This window comes from Pelobates fuscus, chromosome 3 (genome assembly GCF_036172605.1).
Source record: "Pelobates fuscus isolate aPelFus1 chromosome 3, aPelFus1.pri, whole genome shotgun sequence".
NCBI lineage: Eukaryota > Metazoa > Chordata > Amphibia > Anura > Pelobatidae > Pelobates > Pelobates fuscus.
The window spans coordinates 389,486,504-389,499,582 of record NC_086319.1 but is presented as its reverse complement, the minus strand read 5'-3'; the positions used below and the strand labels follow the sequence as shown (position 1 = coordinate 389,499,582).

Genomic DNA, 13,079 nt, shown 5'->3' with positions numbered 1-13,079 from the left:
ATTTCCCTTGACAGAGACTCAAACGGGGTGAGGGACCTGAATTTGGTCCAGACGGCTGAAATCCACACCTAAAAAGCCAGCCGCCACATAAAATAAATAAAGACTCTATGCTGATCAATAACACACTCACATTACTGTAAGGAGCTTTAAAACCTTACTATGCCTCCAGCTGCTATGCGGCAGTCACTATAAAGACCTCCTTCTTTGGGGATGGAGCCTATTAAATAATAAGGGGTTTATAGTCCCCCCATACATCGGGTTGGGTACTTTAACATAAATAATGAGAGGTGGAGAGATTGCTGTCCACCACCTTGCCTTCATTTGTGGCCAGCGGGAACACAATAATATCCCCCCTTCCCCCACTAGTGGTCAGTTGGTGGGGCTATTAGGATATAAGGGAAGATTGTGTGTCTCCCCTGGCCCCCACCCATTGGTGGTGGGTGGGAGTCCCACTTATAATATTCAAGGGGGAAAAGACCCATTATTGGCAGGTAAGAGCCATAATATAATATTCAAGGGGGGAAGGACCCATTATTGTCGGGTAAGGGCCATAATATATTATTCAAGGGGGGATGGACCCATTATTGTCGGGTAAGGGCCATAATATATTATTCAAGGGGGGATGGACCCATTATTGTCGGATAAGGGCTATAATATATTATTCAAGGGGGGATGGACCCATTATTGTCGGGTAAGGGCCATAATATAATATTCAAGGGGGGAAGGACCCATTATTGTCGGGTAAGGGCCATAATATATTATTCAAGGGGGGATGGACCCATTATTGTCGGGTAAGGGCCATAATATATTATTCAAGGGGGGATGGACCCATTATTGTCGGGTAAGGGCTATAATATATTATTCAAGGGGGGATGGACCCATTATTGTCGGGTAAGGGCCATAATATAATATTCAAGGGGGGAAGGACCCATTATTGGCTGGTAAGGGCCATAATATAATATTCAAGGGGGAAGGAACCATTATTTATTTATTTATTTATTATTGCCATTTATATAGCGCCAACAGATTCCGTAGCGCTTTACAATATTATGAGAGGGGGATTTAACTATAAATAGGACAGTTACAAATAAACTTACAGGAACAATAGGTTGAAGAGGACCCTGCTCAAACGAGCTTACATTCTATAGGAGGTGGGGTGTAAAACACATTAGGACAGGAATTTACAATCAAATAAGGTGGGCTGCCCTTTTGGAGAGGGCAAGAGACAGGTATGTGAGGTAAGGGTTAGTCTTGGAGGCCATAAGCTTTCCTAAAGAGATGGGTTTTAAGGCACTTCTTAAAAGATGCAAGACTAGGGGAGAGTCTGATGGCGGTAGGCAGGCTATTCCATAGGAAGGGAGCCGCCCGCGAGAAGTCCTGCAAGCGCGAGTTGGCCGTACGAGTGCGGACAACGGACAGGAGGTGGTCACGGGCAGAACGGAGAGACCGTGAAGGGACATACCTATGGATCTGTGAGGAGATATAAGAGGGGCTAGAGTTGTTCAGTGCTTTATAGGTGTGAGTTAGTACCTTGAATTGACTCCTATAGCATACAGGAAGCCAATGTAAGGACTGGCAGAGGGGTGAGGTGTGAGAGAAACGACTATAGAGGAAAATCAATCTAGCAGCAGCATTCATTACGGACTGTAAGGGTGCAGTACGGCTATTGGGGAGACCAATCAGGAGAGGGTTACAATAATCCATGCGGGAAATTACTAGAGCATGGACAAGCTCCTTGGTAGTATCTGGTGCAAGAAAGGGGCGGATGCGGGCTATGTTTTTAAGATGGAATCTACAGGATTTGGCAACATGCTGGATGTGAGGCTCAAAGGTGAGACCAGAGTCAAGTATGACGCCAAGACAGCGCGCTTGCAAGGATGGACTGATGTTGGTACCACAAACTTGGAGGGAGAGCGAAAGAGGAGGATCAGTATTAGGAGGAGGAAAGACAAGGAGCTCAGTTTTTGAGAGATTGAGTTTCAGAAAGCGGGAGGACATCCAGTCAGAGATGGAAGAAAGGCAAGCAGTGACACGTTGCAGGACGGCAGGGGAGAGGTCCGGGGAGGAGAGATATAGCTGGGTGTCATCAGCGTACAGGTGGTAGTGAAATCCAAAAGAGGTAATAAGTTTGCCAAGAGAGGCAGTATAAAGAGAAAATAGAAGGGGACCAAGGACGGAGCCTTGGGGAACTCCAACTGAGACAGGGCAAGGGGAGGAGGTATCATTAGAAAAGGAGACACTGAATGAGCGTTGGGAGAGATAAGAGGAAAACCATGAGAGGACAGAGTCACAGAGACCAAGCGATTGAAGAGTTTGAAGAAGGAGAGCATGATCAACGGTGTCAAAGGCCGCTGAGAGGTCAAGAAGAATTAGTATGGAGTAGTGGCCTTTGGATTTAGCTGCGATTAGGTCGTTAGTAACTTTGATAAGGGCAGTCTCTGTAGAGTGGAGAGGGCGGAAGCCAGATTGAAGAGGGTCAAGGAGAGAGTTGGAATTGAGGAAATGAGACACACGGGTGAAGACAAGTCTTTCCAGAAGCTTTGAGGAAAAAGGGAGCAGGGATATGGGACGGTAGTTAGAGGGGGTGGATGGGTCGAGGGATGGTTTTTTTAGTATAGGTACTACAGTGGCATGTTTAAGGTCAGCAGGGACGATGCCAGAGGAGAGCGAGCAGTTGAAGATGTGTGTTAGAGAAGGCACGAGACAAGTGGAGAGAGATCTAATAAGGTGAGATGGGACAGGATCGAGCGGGCAAGTGGTGGGGCGAGAGGAGCAAAGAAGAGCAGCCACCTCTTGGTCAGTAGCTGGGGAGAATGTCTGAAGGGTAGGAAAGGCATGATCTATGTGTGATTGAGAAACAGAAAGGCAAGGAGGGGAGAATTCTTTCCTTAGCTGTTCAATCTTGTCAGTGAAGTAACATGCGAAGTTATCAGCAGTAAGGTTAGTTTTGGGGGTGGCCACAGCAGGGCGAAGAAGAGAATTAAAGGTGTGAAAGAGACGCCTGGGGTTGCGGGAACATGAACTAATGAGAGTGGAAAAATAGGACTGTTTGGCAAGGGCAAGGGCTGCACTGTATGAACACAATATGAATCTATAATGGAGAAAGTCTGATTGTGTACGAGACTTCCTCCAGGAGCGTTCAGCACAACGGGAGCATCTTTGCAGGTAGCGCGTTGATTTAGTATGCCATGGTTGGGGGCGGGTCCTCCTCGAGGTGCTTGTTTGGAGTGGCGCTGCAGTGTTCAAGGCAGATGTAAGAGTAGAGTTATATATGGAGATGGCCTGTGAAGGACAGGAGAGGGAAGGGATGGACAGCAGTTGTGAATCAATGTCAGCTGACAACTGTTGGAGATCAAGAGAATTAAGGTCCCTCCTGAGTTGAGGGGGGTTAGGCTGAGGTTTTTGGGTGAGGGGGTATGTGAGAGCAAATGATAAGAGGTGGTGATCAGAGAGTGGATATGGAGTGTTGCAGATATTAGATACTGTACATGCATAAGTGAAGATTAGGTCAAGGGTATTGCCAGCTACATGGGTGGGAGAATCTGCCCACTGCGATAGCCCGAGGGAGGAAGTCATGGAAAGTAGTTTGGTGGCTGCAGAGGTCAAAGGTGGGTTTATAGGAATATTGAAGTCCCCGAGAATTAGGGATGGAATGTTAGAAGAGAGGAAATAGGGTAGCCAGGCAGCAAAGTGGTCAAGGAAGAGAAGAGGGGAACCAGGGGGGCGGTAAATAACAGCAATGTTAGCAGAGAAGGGTTTGAAAAGGCGAATTGAGTGTATTTCAAATGATGGGAAAGAGAGAGAAGGGGGGGTGGGAAGAGGTTTAAAAGAGCAGTGAGGGGAGAGGAGAAACCCAACACCACCACCTTTACATTCAGAGTTTCTTGGGTTGTGGGTAAGTTGGAGACCACCGAAGGACAAAAATGCAGGGGTGGCAGTGTCAGAGGGGGAGAGCCAGGTTTCTGTTATGGCTAGTAAATCTATAGAACGAGAGATGAAGAAGTCATGGACAGCAGTGGATTTAGTTATATTGCAAACAGAGCGTGCGTTCCAGAGGGCAGTATTGAAGGAGGATTTAGAGGAACATGAGATGGGTATGAGATTAGTGTGGATCCTTGGGTTAGTATGTGCTGAGTTTGTTGCGAGGGGGCCGGGGTTAGGAGAGACATCACCAGCAGCTAGGAGCAGAAGGATAGATGGAAGTGAAGGTGGGAGTAGGATTTGAAAGTTTTGTAGGAGGGTATGTATGTAGAGGATTTGGGAGGAGTTGGTGGAGATAGGCTGGAAAGGTATGTGTAGAGTGCATGAGATGAATAGAGAGGGGAGGGGAGTAAGGTGGAAGTAATAATTATGGTGTTGCTAGGGACAGGTGAGTGAAAGGATAGGGATATTTTAGTGATGAGAGAAGTTAGTGTTAAAGTGAAAAATAGAAGGGAGAACATTAGAAAAAGTGTATTATATAGATATGTAGATCATATATACAAACACACAAATATCAATGAGTGATTAAACCAATGTAAGGATGCAGTGTGTTAAATAAATTCAGGTGAGGAGAGGTTTAGTGATTTGATTGGTGTGTTAAGGAAACCAGCTGATGTGCACTATCTATAAGTAAGTTGTCGACCATGGGGTGGGGTGGGCAATCTTCCAGAGATGATACCTCTGCTCTGAAGATTCAGCAGGACTTGGTTGCTTGGGAGTGCTGGGTGTTAATGCTGTTTTAAGGGGCCCAGTCTCTGCTCTGAAGATTCAGCAGGACTTGGTTGCTTGGGAGTGCTGGGTGTTAATGCTGTTTTAAGGGGCCCAGTCTCTGCTCTGAAGATTCAGCAGGACTTGGTTGCTTGGGAGTGCTGGGTGTTAATGCTGTTTTAAGGGGCCCAGTCTGAAATATAAGGTCTGAGGTTAGAAAAAAAAAGAAATAAAACACACTATTATGGGTGGGGAGACATGGGGCTATTGAGGTAATTAATTAGAGATGAAAAACTAAAAGGAGATAACATTTGGGATAAAAAGATAGGAAGGATCAGATAGGTGAAAGTCATAAACCATGAACATAAATTTACAAGATTATCAGTGAGTAGTAACACTAGGTAAACAAACAATTAACAAAAAGTCTTAAAGAATGAACATAAAATGACATGATCACAGCAGCTTTAAGCAAAACAAGAACAGAAGATCAGGATGGGAGATATAGGTATCAATTAAGTAGTGATAGTATAGGGAGGGAGATGGAATAGAACACAATTTTAAAATAAGAGTTTAAAGGAAACAGGAATACAGGTATTCTTGAGTAGATCTTCCAGAGATGATACCTCTGCTCTGAAGATTCAGCAGGACTTGGTTGCTTGGGAGTGCTGGGTGTTAATGCTGTTTTAAGGGGCCCAGTCTCTGCTCTGAAGATTCAGCAGGACTTGGTTGCTTGGGAGTGCTGGGTGTTAATGCTGTTTTAAGGGGCCCAGTCTCTGCTCTGAAGATTCAGCAGGACTTGGTTGCTTGGGAGTGCTGGGTGTTAATGCTGTTTTAAGGGGCCCAGTCTCTGCTCTGAAGATTCAGCAGGACTTGGTTGCTTGGGAGTGCTGGGTGTTAATGCTGTTTTAAGGGGCCCAGTCTCTGCTCTGAAGATTCAGCAGGACTTGGTTGCTTGGGAGTGCTGGGTGTTAATGCTGTTTTAAGGGGCCCAGTCTCTGCTCTGAAGATTCAGCAGGACTTGGTTGCTTGGGAGTGCTGGGTGTTAATGCTGTTTTAAGGGGCCCAGTCTCTGCTCTGAAGATTCAGCAGGACTTGGTTGCTTGTCAAGAATACCTGTATTCCTGTTTCCTTTAAACTCTTATTTTAAAATTGTGTTCTATTCCATCTCCCTCCCTATACTATCACTACTTAATTGATACCTATATCTCCCATCCTGATCTTCTGTTCTTGTTTTGCTTAAAGCTGCTGTGATCATGTCATTTTATGTTCATTCTTTAAGACTTTTTGTTAATTGTTTGTTTACCTAGTGTTACTACTCACTGATAATCTTGTAAATTTATGTTCATGGTTTATGACTTTCACCTATCTGATCCTTCCTATCTTTTTATCCCAAATGTTATCTCCTTTTAGTTTTTCATCTCTAATTAATTACCTCAATAGCCCCATGTCTCCCCACCCATAATAGTGTGTTTTATTTCTTTTTTTTTCTAACCTCAGACCTTATATTTCAGACTGGGCCCCTTAAAACAGCATTAACACCCAGCACTCCCAAGCAACCAAGTCCTGCTGAATCTTCAGAGCAGAGACTGGGCCCCTTAAAACAGCATTAACACCCAGCACTCCCAAGCAACCAAGTCCTGCTGAATCTTCAGAGCAGAGACTGGGCCCCTTAAAACAGCATTAACACCCAGCACTCCCAAGCAACCAAGTCCTGCTGAATCTTCAGAGCAGAGGTATCATCTCTGGAAGATTGCCCACCCACCCCACCCCTCCCCACACCATCCCACCCCATGGTCGACAACTTACTTATATTGTCGGGTAAGGGCCATAATATAATATTCAAGGGGGGAAGGACCCATTATTGTCGGGTAAGGGCTGTCATAATAATATTCAAGGGGGGGAAGGACCCATTATTGTCGGGTAAGGGCCATAATATAATATTCAAGGGGGAAGGACCCATTATTGGCAGGTAAGGGCCATAATATAATATTCAAGGGAAAGGGACCCATTATTGGTGGGTAAGAGCCATACTATAATATTCAAGGGGGAAGGACCCATTATTGGCAGGTAAGGGCCATAATATAATATTCAAGGGGGAAGGACCCATTATTGGCAGGTAAGGGCCATAATATAATATTCAAGGGGGAAGGACCCATTATTGGCAGGTAAGGGCCATAATATAATATTCAAGAGAAAGGGACCCATTATTGGCGGGTAAGAGCCATACTATAATATTCAAGGGGGAAGGACCCATTATTGGCAGGTAAGGGCCATAATATAATATTCAAGGGGGAAGGACCCATTATTGGCAGGTAAGGGCCATAATATAATATTCAAGGGGGATGGACCCATTATTGGCAGGTAAGGGCCATAATATAATATTCAAGGGGGAAGGACCCATTATTGGCGGGTAAGGGACATAATATAATATTTGAGGGGGAAGGACCCATTATTGGCGGATAAGGGCCATAATATAATATTCAAGGGTGAAGAACTTAGTGTCCTCCCATAGGTGACGGTTCAAGGATCCAAATAATTATACATTGAAGGTTACCATGCCATTGTCAAGTCACCAGATTGTCATTGGCCACCTTCCTTCATAAACCTCTATGTGGCTAGGGGTCCTTAATCCTCTAACAACCTCTATTACAATTAAAGAGCCCTACATACTCCCTCACCCTAATAATAATGGGGGCATTAACACAAACACCTGTAAAATAAAATAAACTATGTTTAGCATCTGAAGTTACCTTTCTTCTAAATCTTTATCAGCCTAAAAAAAGGACAAATTAAAACCCATAATTCCAATGCAACTATTGCCAATAAAAAAAAACTGATTTTCAAAACAAAAAGATGATTTAAAAAAAAACCAAACAATAAGAATAAACCATGTACGCAGAGCACAGACTGAGCTCCCATGATAGAAAAAGCCCGAATATACTATTGGTGCTGCCATCAAGCAAATATTTTAAATTATTATTCACTTTCAAAAACTCAATTGAATGATGATCTGTTAATTCTGCCTCATGCATTCAGTTCCATTTTATAGTAAAGGGACACTATAGTCACCAGAACAGCTACAACAAAAAGGAATATTATAAGGTCAGGATACACCCATATATACTTGAAACTATGTTGTTAAAACTACCATCTAGCACTTCTGCCCTCCACCCCGCTCCCCCTTTCTTGCCTCCCTTAATATAGTAAAATCGTACTTGTATTCAAGTCTGCAGCTGCTGCCCCTGATCTGCCTGCTTGGCTGTCATAATCAGAAGGGATTCTCTGAGCCAATCCTAATTCTTATAGGATTGGCTGAGCTTGTCAAGTAGGCAGATCAGGGGCAGAGCTAGCACAAGTCAAATACAGCCAGGGCCACTCAGCATCTCCTCATAGAGATACATTGAATCAATGCATCTCTATGAGGAAAGTTCAGTGTCTCCATGCAGAGGGTGAATATACTGAATGTCAGTAGTAAACAGTTTTCAGCACTTCCCCATGAAGCAACTCTAGCAGCCATCTGAGGAGTGGCCAGTGGAGTTATCCATAGGCTGTAATGTAAACACTGCATTTTCTCTGAACGCACAGCCTTAACTGCAAAACGCCAGTAGAGTATGATTATACTCCCTTCAATTAATACAATAAGCTTTAGTTGTACTGGTGACTATATTGTCCCTTTAATAAGTATAACATTATTATTTCTGCTTTTCTTTATACATTTCCTGTTTTATTGTGTGGGTTGTATGTTTTAATACAATGTAATGGTTATGGTGTTTGCAGTGTTACTTTAATCTTGACTATTCCAGAGCTATGAAGATAACCATTTTTTTTTTCAAGTAAAATCACGGAGCCCAATATTTGTTCCCCACTAGTATCAGTGGTTAGGTGTATTGACAGAAGGCAGGGATCATCAGTTGTTTCTCGCCATTCATTGAGGTTTAGAAAGGTGAGCCAATTAAAATGATAATATGCAATTAGTCCATTGCAATTAAATATGTTTGCAGTGCAGTAAGAAAACAAGTATTTAGACCAAGCATGTCAAACTTGCGGCCCAAAATTAATATATTTGCGGCCCTACTGCCCTGGGGCCGCTTTGTGCTGTGACTACGAACAGCAGCAAGACAGGAGAGATATTTCCTGTCTGTTTCTTGTCTTCCCTCCCACAGCAACAAGAGGGCAGAGTAGCAGTCTGTCTGCAGAGCATGCCAGCTACTCCCCCTTCCCTCCTGCTCACAGTGCCAGAGGAGCAGAGCTGGAACTGTAGGATGGGAGGCTCATCTTAAGGTAGGGGAAGAGGGGCTTGGGGGACCTTCCAGGAGTGTGTTAAATTGGGGAAGGGGGCAGTGTGTTAATTTGAAGGAGGGAGGGGACAGTGTATTAGAGTGGGGATGGGGGGCAGTGTATTAGAGTGGTGATAGGGGCAGTGTATTAGAGTGGTGATTGTGAGCAGTGTATTAGAGTGGGGATGGGGGCAATGTATTAGAGTGGTGATGGGGCAGTGTATTAGAGTGGTGATGGGGCAGTGTATTAGAGTGGTGATGGAGGGCAGTGTATTAGAGTGGGGATGGGGGGCAGTGTATTAGAGTGGTGATTGGGGCAGTGTATTAGAGTGGTGATTGTGAGCAGTGTATTAGAGTGGGGATGGGGCAATGTATTAGAGTGGTGATGGGGCAGTGTATTAGAGTGGTGATGGAGGGCAGTGTATTAGAGTGGTGATGGAGGGCATTCTATTAGAGTGGGGATGGGGGCAGTGTATTAGAGTGGTGATGGAGGGCATTCTATTAGAGTGGGGATGGGGGCAGTGTATTAGAGTGGTGATGGTGAGCAGTGTATTAGAGTGAGGATGGGGGCAATGTATTAGAGTGGTGATGGGGCAGTGTATTAGAGTGGGGATGGTGAGCAGTGTATTAGAGTGGCACTATAGATGCTGGTCACTTAGTATTAGTAAATTATGCCCCTAGTCGCTATACCGTGAGTAGGGGGTGTGTCTACTAAACAGTGAGCAGTCTGTCTTGAAATCCACCAATCAGAGTGCTCTGTGTCATTTTACACAGCGTGAGAAAATTCCAAAGAACTTTAACCCACTTTAACCCAGATTAAACCCACCAATCAGAGTGCTCTGAGCCTAACTCTGATTGGTGGATTAAGTAACCAATCAGAGTGTTATGAGTCAAATTACACAGCGTGGGAAAATTCCAAAGAATTTAAAATGACACAAAATGACGCTGTAAAATGACACAGAGTACTCTGGTGGATTTCAAGCCAACCAATCAGAGTGCTGTGTCAGGTAAATGTAGAGACTTACCTGTCAGTCTCTTCATTTACCTGTCAGAGCACTCTGATAGGATGGCTTACACCCACCAATCAGTGTCCTTTGAGCTTAATTGCAGGGCGGGGCAAGGCTTTATAAGCCTTCCCCTGCCCTGCAGAGCTCAGTCTGTGCGGAGCCCTCCATGGATGAAGAAGGATTATTATTTTTGTTGCGCTCTTATTTTTTGTTGTTGTTTTAAAGTGCGTTGGTTATTTTGGATTTTTATTTAGCCTTTTTTGGGGGCTGAAAAAAGATTTTAGAAGAAAGAAGACATCAACTGGTAAGACTATTTTTTTTTTACAGGTATTTAGACAAGGGTCCCCCCTCATTATTTTTAGGATGAGGGGGGTGGGTAGGGGTAATTTTTTGGGGGGGAGGGGGATGACTAGGGGTTTGGGGATCCCTAGTCCCTGGGGGGGGATTTTTATTTATGGCCCCCACCCACCGCTCAGGGGTGGGGGCCAGGGGGAGGACAGTAGGTCCCCCCCTAATTGTTATTTAGGGCCCCCACCCGCCATGCAGGGGTGGGGGCCGGGGGGAGGACATTAGGTTCCCCCCCCTATTGTTATTTACGGCCCCCACGCCGTGCCGGGATGGGGGCCGGGGGGGAGGAGATTAGGTTCCGCCCCCTTATTGTTTATTTAGGGTCCCCACCTGCCGCGCAGGGGTGGGGGCCGGGGCGGAGGACAGTCGGTCCCGCCCTTATTGTTATTTAGGGCCCCCACCCGCCGTGCAGTGGTGGGGGCCAGGGGGAGGACCTGAGGCCCCCCCAATTTTTATTTATAGCCCCCACCCACCGCTCAGGTGTGGGGGCTGGGGGGGAGAACATTAGGTGTCCCCCCCAATTTTTATTTATGGCCCCCACCCATCGCTCAGGGGTGGGGGCCGGGGGGAGGACATTAGGTGTCCCCCCCAATTTTTATTTATGGCCCCCACCCACCGCTCAGGGGTGCGGGCCGGGGGGGAGGACAGTAGGTCATCGTCTCCCTTATTGTTATTTAGGGCCCCAACCTGCCGCGCAGGGGTGGGGGTGCAGGAGGACATTAGGTACCCCCCTCCACATTCTTATTTAGGGCCCCCACCCATCGCACAGGGGTGGGGGCAATAGGATTTTTTTGTTTGTTTTTTACAGTGAGCAGCCACTGGCTGCTCACTGTTTACTAGACACGCCCCTACTCGCAGTATAGTGAGTATATTTTTAAGTGATTTCCCTTTCCACATTTGTTTGCAGGGCACTTGTCCTACTCTTACCCCCATTTTACTTCCTTTTTCAGCCCTTTAGCCCTTTCCAGGGCTTTTTTAGAGGCATTTTTGTGGCCAAAAGTTCGGTTCCCCATTGACTTCAATGGGGTTCGGGTTCGGGGTCAAGTTCGAGCCCGAACCCGGACTTTTTTTCAAAGTTCGTCCGAACACGCTGGACCCGAACATCCAGGTGTCCGCTCAACTATATTTAGGATCTTTAAATTGTCAGAGGCAGCGTAATCCTTAGAACAAGATGGTATCATGAGATAGGGAGACAGACCTCACTCACTTACCAATAGTGCTTTGTGGCTCAATGTTGATTGAAGACTCTGTGCTAGGAATATTCTTATTAGTGACAGATCTGTAGAGGATTATATGACATAACATGTTAGGGGCTTTGTGGAGTGTTAAGATAAGTAATAAACACACACTACACTATATAGTTACACAATACTAAACGTTTAGACGTTTCTGTTTTTGAACCAAAAGAACATGAAAATCCAATGGGATTCAAACATTTTAAATGACTTGATTTCAAACTACCAGTCCTTGAATGAACAAGATGATGTCCCATATATTAATTATTGTATCTTTGAATATTCTGTGTTTAGAAAAACATTCAAACATCGTAAAAGGTTCAAGTATAGATTTGAGGAAAGACAAGACGGGGAATATGTTAGAAACATTTAAATATATATAGAGAATCAACATAGTAAAGGAGAAGACTATATTTAAAAGAAGGAAAACGACCACAACAAGAGGACATAGTCTTAAATTAGAGGGGCAAAGGTTAAAAAATAATATCAGAAATATTCAGCTGACGTGGTAGAGGTCAACACAGTGTAGGAGTTTAAGCAACCATGGGATAGGCATAAGGCTATCCTAGATATGAGAGCAGTGGTGTACATACCAGGGTCGCAGGGGTCGCGGCTGCGACCGGGCCCGGCCCACCAGGGGGCCCGGCCGCCCCTGCGACCCTGTATGTAGCCACTGGGCCAGCCTCTTCTCCTGGGGGGAACCTAGAGCCGGCCACCTCAGGGCCCCCCGAGGCTGGCCCTGCTGTCACCCCACGGCCGGTCCTGTGAGTGCGCGAGGGAGCACTCTCCCCTGAGTGCTTCCTCTTCAGCTCCCTCGCGCACCGCACTGATACCGGAGCCGGAAGATGACGTCATCTTCCGGCGCCGGCATCCCTACGCGGCGCGCGAGGGAGCTGAAGAGGAAGCACTCAGGGGAGAGTGCTCCCTCGCGCGCCCGCCTGCCTGCCCGCCCACCCAGTGACCGGCCGCCCAGGAGCCCAGCAGCAGCACTGGACCCCAGGGAATCCCAAAAGGTAAGGAGGCTGGGGGATTAAAAAAAACAAAAAAAAACGTGTGTGTGTTAGTGTGTGTGTTAGTGTGTGTGTTAGTGTGAGTGTTAGTGTGAGTGTTAGTGTGTGTGTAAGTGTGTGTTAGTGTGAGTGTGTGTGTTTGAGTGTTTGTGTCTGCTAGTGAGTGTCAGTGAGTGAGTGTGTCTGTTGAGTGTGTCTGCTAGTGAGTGTCACTGAGTGTGTTACTGTGTGTGTCTGTTACTGAGTGTGTTTGTGTGTGTGTTAGTGTGAGTGTTAGTGTGTGTTAGTGTGAGTGTTAGTGTGTGTGTTAGAGGGTGTGTGTCTGCTAGTGTCAGTGAGTGAGCCTGTCTGTTAGTGAGTGTCAGTGAGTGTGTTACTGTGTGTGTCTGTTACTGAGTGTGTGTGTGTTAGTGTGTGTGTTAGTGTGTGTGTTAGTGTGAGTGTTAGTGTGAGTGTCTGTTACTGAGTGTGTTTGTGTGTGTGTTAGTGTGAGTGTTAGTGTGTGTTAGTGTG

The 13,079-nt window shown here is 45.7% G+C and overlaps 2 protein-coding genes across 2 annotated transcripts in view; both read right to left on the bottom strand.

Annotated features, from left to right (window-relative positions):
* The window catches only part of LOC134601881 (NXPE family member 3-like), a 68,835-nt gene that overhangs the window by 15,008 nt on the left and 40,748 nt on the right, over positions 1 to 13,079 (bottom strand). The window contains exon 4 of the mRNA XM_063446385.1: positions 11,533 to 11,600. Within this exon, the coding sequence (XP_063302455.1) occupies positions 11,533 to 11,600 (68 nt within the window). The remainder of the gene's footprint in view (positions 1 to 11,532; positions 11,601 to 13,079) is intronic.
* Positions 1 to 13,079, bottom strand: part of LOC134603568 (NXPE family member 3-like) — a 203,599-nt gene that overhangs the window by 152,864 nt on the left and 37,656 nt on the right. The window lies entirely within an intron of this gene.